Source organism: Plutella xylostella, chromosome 29 (assembly GCF_932276165.1).
Source record: "Plutella xylostella chromosome 29, ilPluXylo3.1, whole genome shotgun sequence".
NCBI classification, from domain to species: domain Eukaryota; kingdom Metazoa; phylum Arthropoda; class Insecta; order Lepidoptera; family Plutellidae; genus Plutella; species Plutella xylostella.
In genome coordinates this window covers 2,404,266-2,422,511 of record NC_064009.1, presented here as the reverse complement: position 1 = coordinate 2,422,511, position 18,246 = coordinate 2,404,266, and the positions used below count along the sequence as shown (strand labels likewise).

General features: G+C 36.4%; 2 protein-coding genes across 2 annotated transcripts in view; both read right to left on the bottom strand.

Moving 5' to 3' along the window:
• LOC105394607 (calcium-transporting ATPase type 2C member 1) overlaps positions 1–7,259 on the bottom strand; it is a 28,409-nt gene extending 21,150 nt beyond the window's left edge. Inside the window, exons 1-2 of the mRNA XM_048631527.1 lie at positions 7,047–7,259; positions 3,830–3,931 (exon numbers count right to left, since the gene is read on the bottom strand). Coding sequence (XP_048487484.1) covers positions 3,830–3,931; positions 7,047–7,148 — 204 coding nt within the window. The 5' untranslated portion in view covers positions 7,149–7,259. The remainder of the gene's footprint in view (positions 1–3,829; positions 3,932–7,046) is intronic.
• A 1,819-nt stretch (positions 7,260–9,078) lies between these two features.
• LOC105391531 (probable NADH dehydrogenase [ubiquinone] flavoprotein 2, mitochondrial) lies at positions 9,079–11,881 on the bottom strand. Its single transcript, XM_038115712.2, has 7 exons — positions 11,722–11,881; positions 11,461–11,586; positions 11,088–11,278; positions 10,645–10,792; positions 10,112–10,171; positions 9,798–9,874; positions 9,079–9,256 (listed from the first exon to the last, which is right to left on the bottom strand). Exons 1-7 carry the CDS (start codon positions 11,755–11,757, stop codon positions 9,160–9,162), a joined length of 735 nt encoding a protein of 244 aa, XP_037971640.2. The 5' UTR covers positions 11,758–11,881; the 3' UTR covers positions 9,079–9,159.
• Between the last annotated feature and the right edge of the window lie 6,365 nt (positions 11,882–18,246).

The window sequence follows — 18,246 nt, the reverse complement described above, 5'->3', positions numbered from 1 at the left end:
TTATTGCCTGAAGGGTGCGTAACTTTGTAAACTATTTTCTACACTGTTATGTAAAAACATCAATAAATAATTTATTTCATTTATAAAGATAATTTTATTGATAATACATATTTATATCGGTTTATTCAATAAATAGCCAAAATATTAGAGAAAATCAATATTTATCAAGGTGCATCCAAAATTCACACACACACATACGCAAACAAAATGGCCGCCGCTCGTGTATGTACACGAAGTGCGTTGGGTTGTTATACAGCGTGTTTTATTTTTTAGGATCATCGCTCTAGTGAACGTGAAGTTTAGGCTCTTTAGAATGATATCGATGTGTAGATGAGTCTGAGAGGGTGATCACCTGTCCTATTTATATAAATAAATATATGTATTTATATATGTATATATTTATATTATCATATTTGTTGAAAGTAGGTTAACAAATAAGTAAATATGATTCAGTAAGTAACTTACGTTTAAGTTTTTATAATTTAGTATGCTAAAATACGAAACATTATAAAAATATTATCATTCTTGTTTTATTTCATCAAAAGTGAACACCCTTGATTTGGGACAGATCTGGCACACGGCGCACTGGAGCAAGCTCTTGTCACGCACACATGCACATGTACAAAAAATGGAGTCTTTTGAAATAAAGCAAATTATAGTCTGTTTTCAAAATATAAATTATGAATCTATTTCCTCTAGAGTTTATACTTTATTGATATCAGTTGATAGCTATATAATCTCTTCAAATAATAAGTATAAAAAAACCTGGATTGAAACTAAAATTATATTGAAATAGAGGTATTTTTCTGTGATGGGTGCAGTTTCAAGTAAAAATCTGTAATCAATGACCTATAGAAATCAAATAAAACTATTATAACCAATAAAATTCATTGTAACATGTTCATTAGCTATCTGACAATAAATTACAATCGATACATTATTGAGTACCAAACAATAATACCCAAATATTCATATAAATGTGATTCCCGCGCGGGCGCTCTCTACTGTCAAAAAGCGCCGGCAGACGGCGGTTACATGTGTGCGCGGCTGTTCGGCATAGGAAAGGTTAAAGTGCGTTATTTGTGTTAAAATAGTGTGACAACATGGATTTACCTATTATTACGCCGCGGGCGGATAGTTTCAAAGAAAAAAAGTGGCGAAACTGGATAATTATGAACAACAATATGAAGGTACGTTTATTGTTATTGTTTAGTTAATTTGTGAGATAAGAGCTTTGTAACATAGTCTTTTTGTTGACCCTTGTCTGGTGATGTTCACCCTAACCAGACATTACAAAGTTGCTATACTATATCCCATTCAACGACTTCGCTAAATGACGTTCAGTCAAGACGTCGAACGTTACAATCAACGACTTGACGAGTTGTCCTTTAGTCATACAACTGAATAGCGCCATCCAATGAACGGGCTAGTGGTTCAATCAAACAGGAAATTAAACCAGTTGCCTGCGACAGATATACCATGAACATGATGCACAATTGCACATGTAGGTGTCGGCTTAGTGAGTATACCCTTTTTGCAACACCCTGTATTTAACATAACTATTAAGATACTTTGACTATATTTAGGACTTTTTATATGGGAGCCGATAAAACAAAACCCAAAAAAAAATTTGGCCCCTTTATACCTACATGTTAATAAAAACCGAAGGGTCAAGGGGGTCGCGAAACATTTTTTAATACCAGGGGGGTCGCGTCATGAAAAAGGTTGACAAACACTGCCCTAAGTGATACAGCTCTCGAACGTGAGAACAAACTACAAATGTACCTCAGCGAAAAGTGGGTTGCTCGCTTGCGAGTCACCTCTGACTACCCTTTCGAGGATAACAGGCGTGTCGTGAGCTTATTTATGTATGTATGTATAATACTGACACCATAGATAAACACATAAACAAGGCATTTTTAACACAGAATTCCCCAAGGTAAAATCTTTTAAAGCGAAGCGATATAATCCGAGTACTTAGACCAAATTTATAAAGTAGGCTAAGTCAAACTCCAGAGATTCAAAATTATTTCTATAAAGAATTTACAATAACATGGATTCTACAATACGGCAGCAGCTTTAAACAAATTTAATAATCAACAGCAAGACATTATTTAATCTCTAGTTTCCCAGGAGAATAAGTTATCAAACATAAATTTGTAATTTGTTAATTTATTCACTAGCCAGCTGAGCTAAGGAACAGCTGATTAATAATTTCCAAAGTGTATTGAATTCGGTACGAATTGTTGAATAGTTAAGGAGAGGATAACATGGAATTTTGAATATAAGCAAGTAACAAATAATTTCCTTTCATCATTGCTGTGGATAAGTTTCATGTCATAATAAAAATCCAATACCGGGAGGCATAGCATATTTATCGACGTAGATAAACACGCTTAACGCACGTTCCTACATCATGTCGTTTTGTGAATATAAGTCGTTTTGTGAATAGTGGTAATAATTATTTTGTATTTATTTGGTCAACCAACAGCTTGCTCACATTATTATAGATATTTTAATACAATGAGATCATTTGCAGACAAATAAACAATTGACAGTCCATTTAAAAATAAATGAGATTTTTAGCGCTCTAAACATTCCTAACTTGAAATATATTTTGCATGGCTTCAGATTAGATCTTAGATATTTCCGCATTATGAACATTTTATTAGGTTATTAAGTTTATTATTTTATAATTGGAGGCATTAAAGCATAGAAATCATATTTAACCATAACATTGACAGTAATTTTTGCATCAGAATAGAGGCACTACGGTCATGATGATTTGCACAATTCAAAGTTACTATTTTGGATTATACATAAATAAATGTTCGTGCCGTCCTTTGTATTCATAGCTACATCAGTATGAAGAAAATAGATAAAACAGTAAGGGTGGTTTTCGAACAGATTTTGGATGAGAAAGACTCATTTTCTTGGTGTAACTGTAAACGTTACATTCTCAACTGATTCAAAGAAATTACTGCAAATAATGTATTTATATAGACACAGATGTTTCTTGTTGTTTGCTTGTAAACAATAACTGTAAATGCATCTAGTATAATAATAGAAATAAATAAGTAGCAGCTCAAAGCAATCCTAAATCGAGATTTTGCGACGGTTAATTCACAATTTCGTTCCCACCCGCTGGACCGACGACCTCAAATAGGTAGCCTGTCATAGAAGTTGGAAGTCAAAAGCATAAGGCAGAAGGCAGAATTTTATGTGGCTCCAACGAGAGGATTATGTCCAGCTGTGAACGATTCTTGGCTGATTAGGAGGATGATTCATTTATAACCCGTTCAGATGAAGAAACAATCGGAAAATGACAGACAGACTCACGCTATCTTGCTCTATCTATGTAGCATATGTCTTTAGCTAAAGGTATAATGGAATAGCGGGCGGGATACGGCTGGTGACCCACTCCCAGACCCGCTTGAAGCCTGTCCGTGCGTTTATTGCAAACACACGCTCGGACGAAGAATTGTGTACTATGGGATAATGTTTATATTCCCCATGACACCTACCAGTGGAAAAGGCATTTAAGACAATGAGAAAAAAAATCCTTTGCCACTCACACGTAAGCACATCTCTCTATTTCCATATTCCTTCTTTAACCGCACCAATTGTACTTTATATTAATCCTACTAATATTATAAATGCGAATGTTTAGGAGTGTGTAAAGTGTGTATATTTGTTACTTCTTCACGTCAAAACGGCTGAACCGATTTTAACGAAATTTGGTATGGAGTTAGCTGAGACCCTGGATCAACACATAGGCTACTTGTTATCCCAAAATTCGGAAAAAGTTTTTATTTATAATAAGTCTCACCTCCTCCCATGACAGTATGGAGCTCTCCACGGCGCTGATCCACATATCGCCGGCTCCCGGGTGGCTCTCGGGCTTCCCGCCGCCTTCCTCCGGACTCGAGTGCTGCAGAAGAAGTAGCTTGGTTAGTTACAGGTCACGTTCTATGGGGTGAACGAAGGCGTGTGACGTAGGCAGTCAGCGGATGAAGCTTATCTGAGTGGCTATTTACCTAATTTTTTTTAACAGAGTACTGAAACTTTTTTCCTGCCTCTGGGTGTTTTAACATCGTGCAGATTTCATCACGCACGCGGGATTGCCCCGCACGCGTGACAAGCTCAAGTGTTATTTTCATACAAGTATTCATTGTAACGCATGGGATATGCACGCGGGTCGCTTGTGCATATTGCGTGCAATAGCGCGTGCGTGATTAAATCCGCACGATGTTAAAAACGTCCTTGCTATTGGTCCAAGTAATGCACGCAATTTATTACTTCGATGCTATTGGTCTTAACAATGACCCATCTCACTATGTCAATATCGGAAATGTGCGAGAGACATATTCAGATTACTCAGTCATCACAAAACAAGAAACACAAACACACACACTCAGTAATCGTTTGTTAAAAAAAATCCTTTCACCACGGTGATAAACCTTAGTGTAGCAAGTAGGTGCCTATAGCTGTAGTGTTTGTCATCGAAACGCTAAGATATTCAATTAATATAGGTGCCTACTCAAATTTCGAATTTTTAGAGAGTGAATGGTCATCTGTTTAAGCCTAAACATCTGATTTGTTAGTCGCATTAGATTCATCTGTTTCAACTCTACAGGTATAATTTTCATTTAAACGACTCACTTTACACCCCATGATGTTTCCTCCTTTATAGAGAACAAAATAATTTATAAATTGACCAAAATCCGTTGTAATATGTATCACATCAGTCACACGGCCGCTCAGCCTAAACCGTTAGATCGTTAATTTAAAAAAAAAATCGCCTGAAAAAATACGTGTAAACTACACGGCGACTCAGTAACAACTACTGAACTGAACTGAAATACTAATTGTGTATACTTAATTGAGATTACCGCGTAGATTTGCGTGGAAAAAAGTTAATGACCGCTACTTATGTTATGCGCTTATGACGGATGCTGGGCTATAAACGATCGGGATGTGAGAACAAAAGATGCATCTCTCATAGTCGTAATATCACTGAGTGGGCTATGATTGACTGGTATGATTGGCTGGATAGGTTTAGGGCTTGAACCACATATATGACACTAGATACCCCAAATTTGCGCGTGACAAAAGGTTGAAAAAAAAATTATACTTTTGGCTGGTACATTTTAGTTCTGCCATTATCATATACATATTATCAGTTTGTCTAAAATAATAAGTCCTATACAAATTTCGGTACGCGCCGTTTTTTATAGAAATGAGTGCATTTGTGGCATCTAGTGTCATATATGTCTGTGTCTTGAACTGCACGGGCCGGGCTCTTACTCCAACATTAAGAAGTTTCGGTACTAAGATACCTCCTTACACTATAATAAATACTATACCTAGACATAAACTCTAGTAACATTTATATGATATCTGTATTCTTGTAATTTGTAAACCAGCAGTAGTGTATTTTATACTTATGTTCATTAATCTAAATAGCCATTTAAAACATGAGATATCATGTAGGTACCCTGCGACTCCTGCGAATCAACCTAGACCAATTTGGTGTTATTATCATCATCAATTCATCACTTACAGTGACAAATATATGAAAAATATATTACAAATTAATAAAATTTCAGGGTAATAGTAATAGTGGTTGAATAAGATTATAATCTCATTAAAATATTAATTTTAAGAACAGCATTAGTCATCCGAATGTTAATTTACGTCAGAAAAACAAGTGTACCAAGAAGTAGCTTTAAGAATACATTTGTTTTGCATTAGAGTTCAAAAATAATACAGAGTTTACTAAACATTTCTTGCTCTCACTACCACAACACAATAGTCACTAGAACTCTAAAACAAATCTTACCATTACTAATCCATACTTACTGAAATAAAGAACCACACTCCAATGATTTCAAAAGGAAGGATACGCCCGTCTGAACGTATTGTCATAAGAAAATAGCACCCGCTCGCTGGCCCTAATTCATACAAATTATGACAGATTTATGAGATTTTAGGGCCAACGCGAGGGTGTCATTTTCTAGAACGGTTGGGCCTGTCCTTACGCTAGTAATATATAAGTCAATGCCACACTCTCAATTTTGTACACATTTAAACTGGACTAGTTTTATTTAACTTTTACAGTAATTATTACCTTTTTTACACAATATTAAGTTGTTTACATACGAATGATTACAACTCCTCAATCTCTCCTGGTTTTATTCTATGTCTAAAGCCGGTTCTAAACTGAAACCATTAGTCTATGCCGAAACTATGTTTTTTGATCACCATCAAAAAGTTGCTTATAGAAAAGAGACAGATCAAAACTTTATAAGAATCTGAATTTATGAATAATTTATAGATAAAAAGTTGTACTATTTGAAATCTCTTTCTGTATATTATTATATCTATTGAGTGTAGCATCATCCAATAGCTAAAGACATTATAAGAAAATATCCTATGTAAAATAATCAGCATTGGCCATCGGTTATTTACGGTCCATACATCATAAGATTCTGTATTATTATGGTAAGTACATAAATGCATAGTCAGAAATAAGGTCAGCCACCTTGTCTGAATTGACGAAACAGGTGACTAATTTGCAACCACCAATGCATCTGTAGGTAAAAAAACTTTCACAGTATCTGTATTCACTTTTAAAATCGTTCATGTGACGGGAGAAAGTAAGAGTAGATGCGGCTACCTAGAATATTCTGCTTGCATGTCATAGAAGTAGGTACTTGCTTACTAGATACCTGCCTAAAAGCAGAATTTTAAATATCTGGGCCGCATACAAACAAAAGCCTAATATTTCTGCGCATCTGAAAACAATCTAGGTCATACCTAGCGTCTAGAACTCTCATAATATCTAGAAAACTCTCCAATTCGCCGTGTCGGCGTATTGATGAGTGGATTGAATTAGTGGGACGTTTCGTCAGGGGTGAAATGATCATTATGTGACGTCACGCCTCCAAAGCAGCTGCAGTGACTAGCACTCAACATAATAAGAGAAATTAATCGATAACAATATAAAAGGTACACAAACAAAATCAATATTTTCAGCAACTAACCACACTCGCCGTGTCCTGGCTTCCTATGGAGTATTTGTCGCTGTCCCGTCCAAGTTGTTCGTTGGATAAATTCTCATATTTACGCGAGGGGCTACTTTTCATCGTTAACTCAATACTTCAGCGGTATTTAAGCCTCGAAGGACATTTTTACCACGAAAGATACAACACACGTCCGCAATAAAATCACTCAACTGACATTTTTTTGACAGTTTTGACCGAATGAAATTAAATTGAACGTAACGAAGTTGGCTGGAGAAGGCAGTGAAATGAAAGTATTGGAATGTTTTCTGTGATTGGAAGGCAAAGGAAATTTTACCCCAACAGTCTACCTTTTTTTATAAATGATCATTTTCTTTCATATCGGTAGGTACTTTGTATGAAAATAACCAGTTTAAATTTATAACTGAATAACGCAATGGTTATTTAGTTTTTTTATTTAACTAGGTATATTTCTTTGACCGCCATCTTCAATAACTTTATTCTGTTTTAATCATACTTACTCTACCCAACGACGCGACGACGAACGGAATAACGGGTGTACCTAATACCCTTGATACCACCGAGCAAATAAACTATGTTAACCTAATACTGAGTAGAGAGACGAGACAGTATCCTCGGCTAATAAAACGAGTGCTAGGCTCAGGATACTGTCTCGCCCAAGGAACATACTTAATACTTAAAGACTTTTCTAATTAGGACACTCTACTCGGTGTAATCATGGCTTTTCGTTACAGAAGTACCTATGTAGTATGTTGAAGTATGTTCCTTGAATGTATAATGGTTGCTGAGTTGGTACCACAGAGTACTTTGTATTATACTGGTTGGTATAGTGCCACAAACTTATCTGTTCCGGTGAGAGCGAACTAAATTGGTCCATACCTCATTACTTACTAATGAATTTCATATTGACATGACATAGATTATATGGACCAATTTAGTTCGCTCTCACCGGAACAGATAAGTTTGTGGCACTATACTATGTAGTTAGATATTTATTTGTTAAGTATACCTACTTATAGCAAGTATGTCCATGCACTTGGCCCACTTTGTGCATATCCCGTATTATAGTAACTATGAATCCATGCCAAGCTTTTTCTATGATATTTATTAGTTTGTGACTTCACAATTTTTCTGAACCAACGAACGAATCTTACTATATAGGTAGATGTGAGGTAGGTAAACTAGGTAGGTGTGAGGTAGGTAAACTAGGTAGGTAAGTACCTAATACGCAGAAAAAAACTATCTGCATAGAACGAAACATAAATACAAATGTAGGTTAATACTTACTTTATGTTTTTTCTTCGAATCTACAGGTACAGGCTCCGCAATAGGAACTTGAACGTAGCCCACTTCGGAAAAATTATTGAAATCATTCCAAAAATCTTGCCGCCGCATTTTACACAACTTTTACACAGACACACAATCACAATACACAGCTGAGCGCTATTCACCTATAATTTTACACACATTATCACAAAAAACTCACTTTTCCACTTACTCCCTTTAGGTACTTTAACTATATCCACATGGTGTAAAACATAGAAGTAATAAGTTACCTATTCAGTCACACTAAAACTATTTTAAGTTTATTAAAATACGCGTGGCTAACATGTTTTGCTTACGCTTGTAACGTTGTAACTGAAATAAAATGGTAAAATAAGTAGATATCGAAGTAGATAAGACTCGCTATCTCTCATTGCATAATCGAACGAGTGTTCTCGGAAATAGATAACATTCACCAAGAAATAAATACTAGGTAAGTACAATAGATAAATATTTACTTAATTATTGTAAAAACCGGTTCTTCCGGTTTTATAATTAATTTAGTTAGGTGGGCGACTAATGACTTCATTAATTGTCATATAAAATGTTTCTTACTACAGTTGCTTCTTTTCCATGACTATGTAGATGGACTAGAAGTATAAACGATACAATTAACAATAACTTCCTGTTTTTTTATCTCACAAATCCGTACTTAATACCTACTTAATCATTTAATATTGCAAAAAATTACAAAATCCAAAAACCATAATTATAATAATCTATCGTGATTTATTGAATAAAGGTTTTCTATTAACTTAAATAATTTACAAAACGCGTCGCGTGTCTTCCATTACTTCAGGGCGTCCTGGAGTCCAAACCCGGGACCTTTGGGCTCCTCCGACAGTGACGTGAGTCCTCCGAGAGGTTCAGATGCGAACCTTCCGCTCCTGAAATTAAGAAATTACAGAAATATATCAGTATGTTTCTCAAATCGCCTTTTGAGTATCGCCTAACCGATGCTAGCACGATTCACATCACGCAAACTGAATCTACAGGGCCGCAGGGTCTAGATAACATTAATGAGTATAAGTTCCTTGTGAGATACTTTCTATCTAGACTTTAGATGTTGTCCTAGATATAGATCTGTCACGTGCACAGAAAAAGTCTTTGCACCCAGATTATTCTATTCTATGAACATTTATCGCCTTATGAACTTAGGTACTGCCTCTCTAATCTTGGACCATGTCCTACCACCACCACCACCACCACAACATTCTCTAGTTACTGGACCACTGATGGTATTAGGTTCACATCTAAATTATCTACTACTTATCGTGTCGGTGATTAACAATAAATCTAGAATATGATAGGGTTTATATCCCCGTGGTGAAAGGATGGGCCAGTCAGATTAGCGTCGGTCGCAGAATGCTCAGGGTGCGCCGAACGTATGCATAAGAAACATAGTAAGTATAACAGAAATGTAGGTACCTCGGTCCAGCCAATGGCTTCTCGTCTTTCTTTAGTTTTTCAATAATTTCCTTGGTGTCTTCTACTGATAGATCTTCCTGTAAAATGAAAAAATGATTGTTATTACTTAAACAAACATTTATGCATTGTGCTAATTACTAGGATAGGCAAATGTGCATTGCTGCACCCGCTTTTCACAGTGATATCGTCGAGAATCGAACCCGAGCTTTGATAAATTATTATGAAGGTGTGAATTTCTAATGTCCATTGACTTGAAAATAAACAATTTATGTCAACAATTGGCTTCAAAACTGAGAATATTTGTATTAACTTACGAAGTAGTCGTCATTAACTTGAACCATAGGCGCGTTCACACAGGCCCCCAGGCACTCCACCTGAAATATTGTGAATGAAATGTTTAATGAATTGATAAATTTAAAAAATAATGACAACAGGAAATTTGTAGCAGCAAACATGGCATCTATGTGGTTAAGTCATATAATTACTAGTAACTCATTCAGGCATTTAATAAGCTAGACTTTTCATTCTGGAGTTCTAGGAACTCCACAGAAGAAAACATCACATCTACTGCAAACTTCGTATTCATTCACTCAATGTGAAAATCAAGGTACAACAAAGGACAAGGACAACAAGGAACTTTCCATTAGCAAAAAAACTTCTGTAAGCAATGCCTATGATTCATTAATTCAATATGTGAGGCTGTAGACACAAAAAAAGCTGGAAACTATAAAAAAACACTTTTTCATACTTTGCCAGAAAAATATCCTTAGTAAAAAAAGTGCTTATAAGTTTAGAACTTTCTTTCTGTATACAGCCTAAATCAGTTACAGTGATCTATCTCACTTACCTCGGACAGTGAGAACTTCCCACAAGCACTGGTGCCGCCAACTTCAACACCAGCTGCCTCCTTGATGGCTTGCAGCACCGCGTCCGACCCCCTCAGCCAACATGGGGTTGTGGTGCAGATTTGAATGTGGTACTTGCCAATTGGTTTCCTGGAATGAGAGCGTTTAGACTGTCAGTATTGATGAATGTCTTAGTATACAAATGTAGGCTTTGCTGGGTATTCAAAGGTTTTCCATTTGTTGAAACTAAACACAAAAGCCATGAAAAATTAAGAAGCCGAAATTTTACAAAAAATACAAATATTTGTTATTGGTTGTATTGTGCGAGGCAATAGGCTTGCACCATATTGCACTGGGTCTAATCACAACACTGGCAAAAAAGTATATGCACCAATCCACCTTTTCCTATACCTAAAATGTGTGTGCATTACTTAAAAAGCCATACCTAATGAACATAGTGTAAAAAGTCGCAACTTCATAAACCCTCATGCGTGGCAGATTCAGGATCTCCGCAACTTTGTGCATAGCGGAGATGGGCAGCCACCCGCCGTGCTGACGCTGAGCCAGGTCCAGGAGCGGGATCATGGCCGCCCGCTTGTGACCCTCGGGGTATATGCTGAGTAGGGCATCTGCACGCTGGAAAAAAAACAAAGTGAATTTATGAATGCGGAAGGAAAAATATGTTGCAATGTTGCTGTAAATGAAACGTAAATATTGAATAGTCATGATTTATAGTGTTTAAGCTTCACACTCACTTGAAGTAATTAACTCCTCATTATTAACTTTAACAAAAATCAAACAAGGTTAGGAACACTCACTTTTTGGTTTTCTGGGGTGAATTCGAATTTGATTCCAGGGTTGTCCTCAGGGGTGTCACGGTGGACAAAGAGGCTGTCATGCTGCAGTTTGGAGGTCGTCTGAAGAGCTCTGGACGAAAATCGCCACTGAAATACCGATAAACTATTATTTTATTTTGATAACGACGATGCAGAGAAGTGTCAAATCCATATTATATAATTGCATTATTTAGGTATCAATGTAAACGCAACCGGCTTCATTGCAATTTCAGAAATACCTACCAGGCTTTGGGTTCCTGATCTAAGGCTGGATAACATGATTTTTGTCTAATAAAACTGGAATTTTGATAAAAGTTGTGGTGCGAAACACTGTACGCGATCCCAAATTCGATTTGGAGCTAACTTCACTGCGTACAAATGACATCTGTCACTGTGACAGCTGACGTTATGAAACCACAGAACATCCCGTATTCTTTATTCTGAGGTTATGATTGCTTTACTAAAGCTTACAATATCGATTCAAAGATGGCACCACTAGTTATAATCAAGTCTTTTGTACTGCATTGGTTGGATTTTCATGGATTTAATAAAATGCATTGGTACCTAGTTCTCACATAGTTAACATTAATAAGAATTATTATTCTTAAATCATAAAATCATATCTCTAAACTTTAATAATAATTATTTTTTAGTTTACTTACGTGTCTAGAGATGGCAGCACCAGTCCTTTCTTAACACGATTATTTAGGTACTAATTGTATGTATGTAATATTATAAGTTCGTAGATTTTGAATCTATGTTGGGATTTTAAATATCTACGTATCTGTGTAGTGCATCATAGTTTTTTAATAATTTGTAATATACTTACACCTACTTAACTTTATTCATCTAATCAGCATAGGCATGCAGTAGGTAATAAGTACTATGCATAAGCTAGTACTTACCTATAGGTAATATGTATAGGTAAGGTAAGATAGGAAAATAATTAACAGCATTGTCAATCCATTCAATCCGCTATTTTACCCCTTTAGAGACGTTATTTTCAAGGTGTACATTATTTTTCAATCTCCAGCCTAAACAGCCTAAAGCCTAACAATGTAATAATCGATTCCCAATGTACCTACCTGTTTATAGTATAATTATATTATTTTCCTATAAGTAAGTACTTACTGACGACCGAATGGCGTAGTGGTTAGTGACCCTGACTACTGAGCCGATGGTCCCGGGTTCGATTCCCGGCTGGGGCAGATATTTGTTTAAACACAGATATTTGTTCTCGGGTCTTGGATGTGCCCGTAAAATGGCAATAGGCCCGCCCCCTATTACATTGGGACTAACATAACACTCTGGCGAAAAGTGGGTGCAGCAATGCACCTCTGCCTACCCCGCAAGGGAGTACATTAGTACAAGGCGTGAGTGCGTGTTTTTTTTTTTTTTTTTTTTTTTTAAGTACTTACCTATACATGCATTATTTTCTGTAAGTCTGGCAAATTATCGCACTACCAATCACTATACCAACATCACCAAAGGTTAACTAGTAGAGAATGCTACTAGCATTAAGTTCGCCTTTGTAGAATTTTATTTGTAGAAAACGATCCATAAGAGCCCTGCATATAACTCCATGGGAATCAAACCCAGGAGCTTCGTTCTACGCTTTAGACTTTTAGACCTTCTTGTTACAGTCGTCGAAATATAAGAGGCCCGTTTGGACAGCTACAAAATGTATTGGATGACAGCTAGTGTCAAATCATTAAAAATCTAAACAGCAATAAGCAATTTTTGGTGCAATAAAAGTTATTTTTCCTTTTGACCGTTGAATAATACGCCAGATTATGTGTCTATGTATTTCATCAATTACCGTAATCAAGAGTAAGTAAATATCAAATTTGTGTAGCTGTCCAAACGGGCCTATTATATTTCGACGACTGTAGGTAGACTATCTATCTATCTATCAGGTTTTTTGTAAGTACGGTCTATCTACTGAGTACATAATCCTATGCAAATCCTGAATTTACACGGGCAGACAGCAAGACAAATGCCTATCTATTCTGCTGGCCGGAGCATGGATCGCTATGAACAGAATACCGCTCAAAAAAGGAAAGAAAAATGTTGCCATCGACAAAACAACGACGACGTTGCCATGGCAACCGCCGCGCACCGAAATGCACCAAAAAGGTTACCCTTCCGTGTGTTCAACCCACAATGCATTACGAAACGTCAGTTCAGTAATGGTTAGGCATAACCTTTTTGCAGAGGCTCCCTGTTTTCGGGTTTCTATGCTTTACAGGGGACTGAAAAACAATAAACCTTCAGCTAGTTCAGCTACCTACCTACTCTACAGACACACCTAGTAATACCTACGCTGAAAACTTAGTACTTAATATCACTTATACTTATTAAACTATACTGAGGTACTATGTTATCTTTCCTACCTATTAAATTTCAGAAAGAAGTATTGACCAATATGGACTATAATTTATATTTTCTACAGCAGAAGCAAACAAAGATAGGAGGACCATGATCCCAATTGTTTTTATGTTCATATAGTTATCTTCGATCTGTCCTTAAATTGGTCAACTATATTTTATTACGAACTAGATTCTCAACAAATAAAACCCCACTTCTACCACAGAGCTCTTATTTTGAACTAGCTGTTCCCGCGCGCTTCGCTTCGCCTTAAAAAGTTTTCCCGTGGGAATTCCGGGATAAAAAGTAGCCTATGTTCTTTCCCAGGGTCTAGACCGTATGTACCTATACCAAATTTCATTCAAATCCGTTCAGTAGTTTTGGCGTGAAAGAGTAACAGACAGACAGACAGACACAGTTACTTTCGCATTTATAATATTAGTAAGGATTAGTTAGGTTGAACGGTTTGACATATAAAATGCGGACAGTTTTTTTACTTTGTTCCTGTATATGTGACAAACCATCTTATTCGTATATCGTTAATCTAAGAAATTAGTATACAAAATGGGTCACAGTCATTAGTTACATAATTTAGTATTCAAATAGCCGAAATCTGCAGCCGTCTGCTGTTGCTACGGCGGGTGACGTCACAAACACAGCTCAAGCTTATAGGTTTTAGGGTCAATTTGACCTTTAGTTTTTATGAGTTCGGAGTTATGTCAAAGATTCGATCCGCAGACAGACGTTCTCGGAATCCTGTCTGGCTAACAAAGGAGACACATTTCAATAAATTTTAATATACCTAATACTACTTAACTCACCTATCTACCTGGGTAAGTATATAGAGAGAGACATGGGACCTCCTATAACACTCTTGGCAGGAGGGTTGGTTAGCTGGGTAAATTTGCTCAAATTAGAGGCTTACAAACGACTGCGAGTGATTGATTTTTGTAGTAACAACGTCTAGTATAGTTTAGGGTGCATGCTGAAAGCAGAAAACTCGTAAACTGAGCTAAAAACATTGCGATCACTGAAAATAATAATAATTATGCTCGCTTAACTTAAAATATGTTGTATAGCCCCGCATACTATCTGAATAAAATACATTTTGATTAGAACCATAAACCAACTAGTTTCACTCGCGAGCAATGAAAAAGTTCCACCTGCCATTGCCATTACATTTAATATCACTGGAACTTTAAACACCTGAGGAATCTTTTCATCATGGCACCAACTGAAAATCAAAGCGTTTAGTTTCATTTAAGTAGATACCATCAACATGACCAAGAAACTCACGAGTAGATTGCAACACATCTAAAAATCAGCGGTTTACAGGGGGGCTACTTGGACTTCCATAAAAATAGTTTGCTCATGCACATTAGTTCATATAAGTATTCAAGCAAGAGTATAGCCTCTTCTTCTATAGGTAGGTACTGTAAGTATAACACCGAGTTGTACAAAGGAACTTTACGCTAATGTTAGCAATACTCATTTCATCTCTTAATCGGATATACCTACCTACCTACTTAGTATAAAATATTCAACAGTTTTCGCTTTTAATTCTGAATAGTATAAAAAAGGCTCCAAGTGTTGGTAAAACAGGATGCTACGAGGTGAATGTCCGGATAATGTTCCTTTAATTGGTACATCTTTGCTGGCCCACAGCTTCCAATTTTGTCCTACTGACTCAATTATAACATCGTGATCTTGTTATTATTTCATGTAGGTATTAAACATATGTACATCTAGTATAACAATACTTATTTGGTAGTCTTCACTACCAAATATTGATGTATGGTTGGTTACTAATAAGATAATAGGAGCAGATTTTTAAAAGCTGAACTGAAAACATTAGATTGTTATTAGGTAAGTAAGTAGGTATATTATTTTATGATTTTCAGTTACAGGACTGAATGTTTTTATCTATAGATACATACATAACACTTAAGGTAAGTAAGGTAAGATTCAGTTTTATAACTAAAACACAATACCAAAGGGCGGCTTACCGCTTAGGTTGTAGAATAGAACACTACTAGTGACTAGTTATTATTCTGAGCTACTACTAAAGGTAGAATACAATATAATTAATTAATTATTAAGTACTTGAGTTGAAACCAGTATTGTAAACACAAGTATTCCCAACACCGCACATTTTCCCGCCACCTGACCGGATGTAGGTTGTCTGAAGTACTGTTACCCACTGCACACTTGGTTTCCGGTTTCTGTCTGTAGTCCTTGTTCTTTGATCCATCAGTTAAAGAGGTTTACGTTCTGCATCCACCTTTTGGCATCGTACGCAACGGACGCATCGCATTCAGTATTCTTTGTACAGAAATACTTACTTACAGAAAAGTTTGTCCACTTCATCGGCATTGCCGACGCTGTTTCTTCATACGTTTATGAAAATCCGTTTGATCCGATACGTAGGTACGATACCGATAGGTGGATCGCTTACCTTAGAAGTACGGTTCGTGTATTGACTGGACAGGTTTTTTTAAAACTTCAAAGTTTTTAATAAAATATAAAATGGAATTCAACGTTTTTATTGAATCCTAAATTTTATTTTTATCCCAATTGATGATTTAAGGCCTATAAAAATACCTAAGTATACGAATATTCGACATGATTCTCCGTCCTATTTATCTCTTAGTACCACACCACAGCACACATTTTATCCAAATATTATAATAATTGTTACCACAGTTTGATGATGAAGAAAACCGCTTAGGTATTGTGGTCCTTTTTTGGCAGGCAACTTAATATTCAATTGTTATTTGCGCCTTAAAAAAATAAATAAATAAATTACAACTCACAATGGCTTTGTGTCGACAAAACTATCTAGCTAAGTAGGTGGCTATGTTAGCTTGAAAAAACTAGCCTTGTGTATCCCGGGCATATTAGTCAAGATAACTTATAGGTTTCTACCTATAGTTAAGTACTGTGAGGACGCGCCCAATCGAAACAACGGTGTACTTACTTACCTATATTGAGCAGTAGCGGACTGAAAATGCCAAAAAAATGTCAGGCCATGACTGAAATTAATTAGTCACGTATCGTGGCGGCCGGGACTCGAACCGTGGACAATGCCGCGTCTAACGGAGGCTTGAGTCGTCATTACACGGGGTTTTTGTTGCTACTCACACTCTTAGAGCGAAGATGCTGTATAGGTAGGGCCGTGTGGATTGGCCAATGTGGAAGTACTATGCAGTTGCAGGCTAAGTTTGGGGTCAATACAGCTACCGTAGCACCAATGACATCCATAAGTAGCGTCGCTCACCCGTTAAACATCTGTCAGATTCATACAAGTTACTTACGTCAGATTTAGACAAGCGACGTTGCTCAAGGATTGTTAATTTCTAATGTTTGGTGGTGGTAACCCCTGAGGCCCTCAGCTTACCAGTGTAAGATGGATTTTTTAAAGGTTTTATTTCCTTATTACTCACTCATAATCCTATATCCTCAAACTCGAACACCGGAAAACCTAGATATGTACCATTTCATTGGTACTAAGTAACTTTCTACTGTAAAGTTTTCATTATCAGTTTTATATAACATAAAACACAAAATAACAATAGTTTTCATTTATTCCCGTTCTAAAACCCACCCCGTATGTAAAAGGCCAATCCAGTCTGCGCGAACAACACAAAGTGTTAAAAGTCCGGCGCGAGCGCGACAAGTGTTAAATTGGAGCCGCAATAAGAAGCAATAAACGAACAAAAAGAGATAAAAAAACGACAAAAACACCAGAGGGAAAGAGACCGATAGGAAAAAATCGAGCACTTTGTTGTGGCTAGCAGATATTGGTCAGCACTTTCTAACGCCTTATACTTAGTGTTTTTTTTTGTCTAATAAAGGTAAAAACACTATCATTATAAAAGTACGTAATACCAGGAAGGGCACCACCATTAGTATTCCACTGCTGGTCGTAGGCCTCCCCCAAAGAACACCAGTGTAATCAATCTATCACGAAGGGCTAAGGTGTATAAACATTTATATTGGATTACCTAAGTAAGTAGCTACGTAACTACGTAGTAGGTACTACCTAACTAGGTAGTAGGTATATTCCTATAAAAAACTTATGATAAATGCTTGTTAATTCCAAATTATGTTATACATGAGAACTGAGAAGAGACAGATAAATAGTTTGAAATATACTTCGAACTTAGAAGGTGTACCTATAACCTATAGGTAATACAGTACCTAATCGTTTACATAAGCAATGCATCAGCATTACTTAGTCCTTTTCTTTTCTCATGCGAAGTCTACACAACTTTCCATTAGTCATCGATCAATAAAATTAACAATGCTCCAGAAAAACAAACACTCCGACTTATTTAACTGGAGTGTTACTCCACGCACTCGTCGCCGTCTTATTTTAGTCCCAAGTCAATGGCCACAGAA

Coding starts and splice junctions, on each gene's coding strand:
- LOC105391531 (XM_038115712.2), bottom strand. CDS start 11,757: ATGTTATCCAGCCTTAGATCAGGAACCCAAAGCCTG. Junction 11,587..11,721: donor GATCAGGAACCCAAAGCCTG/GTAGGTATTTCT, acceptor TCGGTATTTCAG/TGGCGATTTTCGTCCAGAGC. Junction 9,875..10,111: donor AAGTTAATGACGACTACTTC/GTAAGTTAATAC, acceptor TTCATTTTACAG/GAAGATCTATCAGTAGAAGA.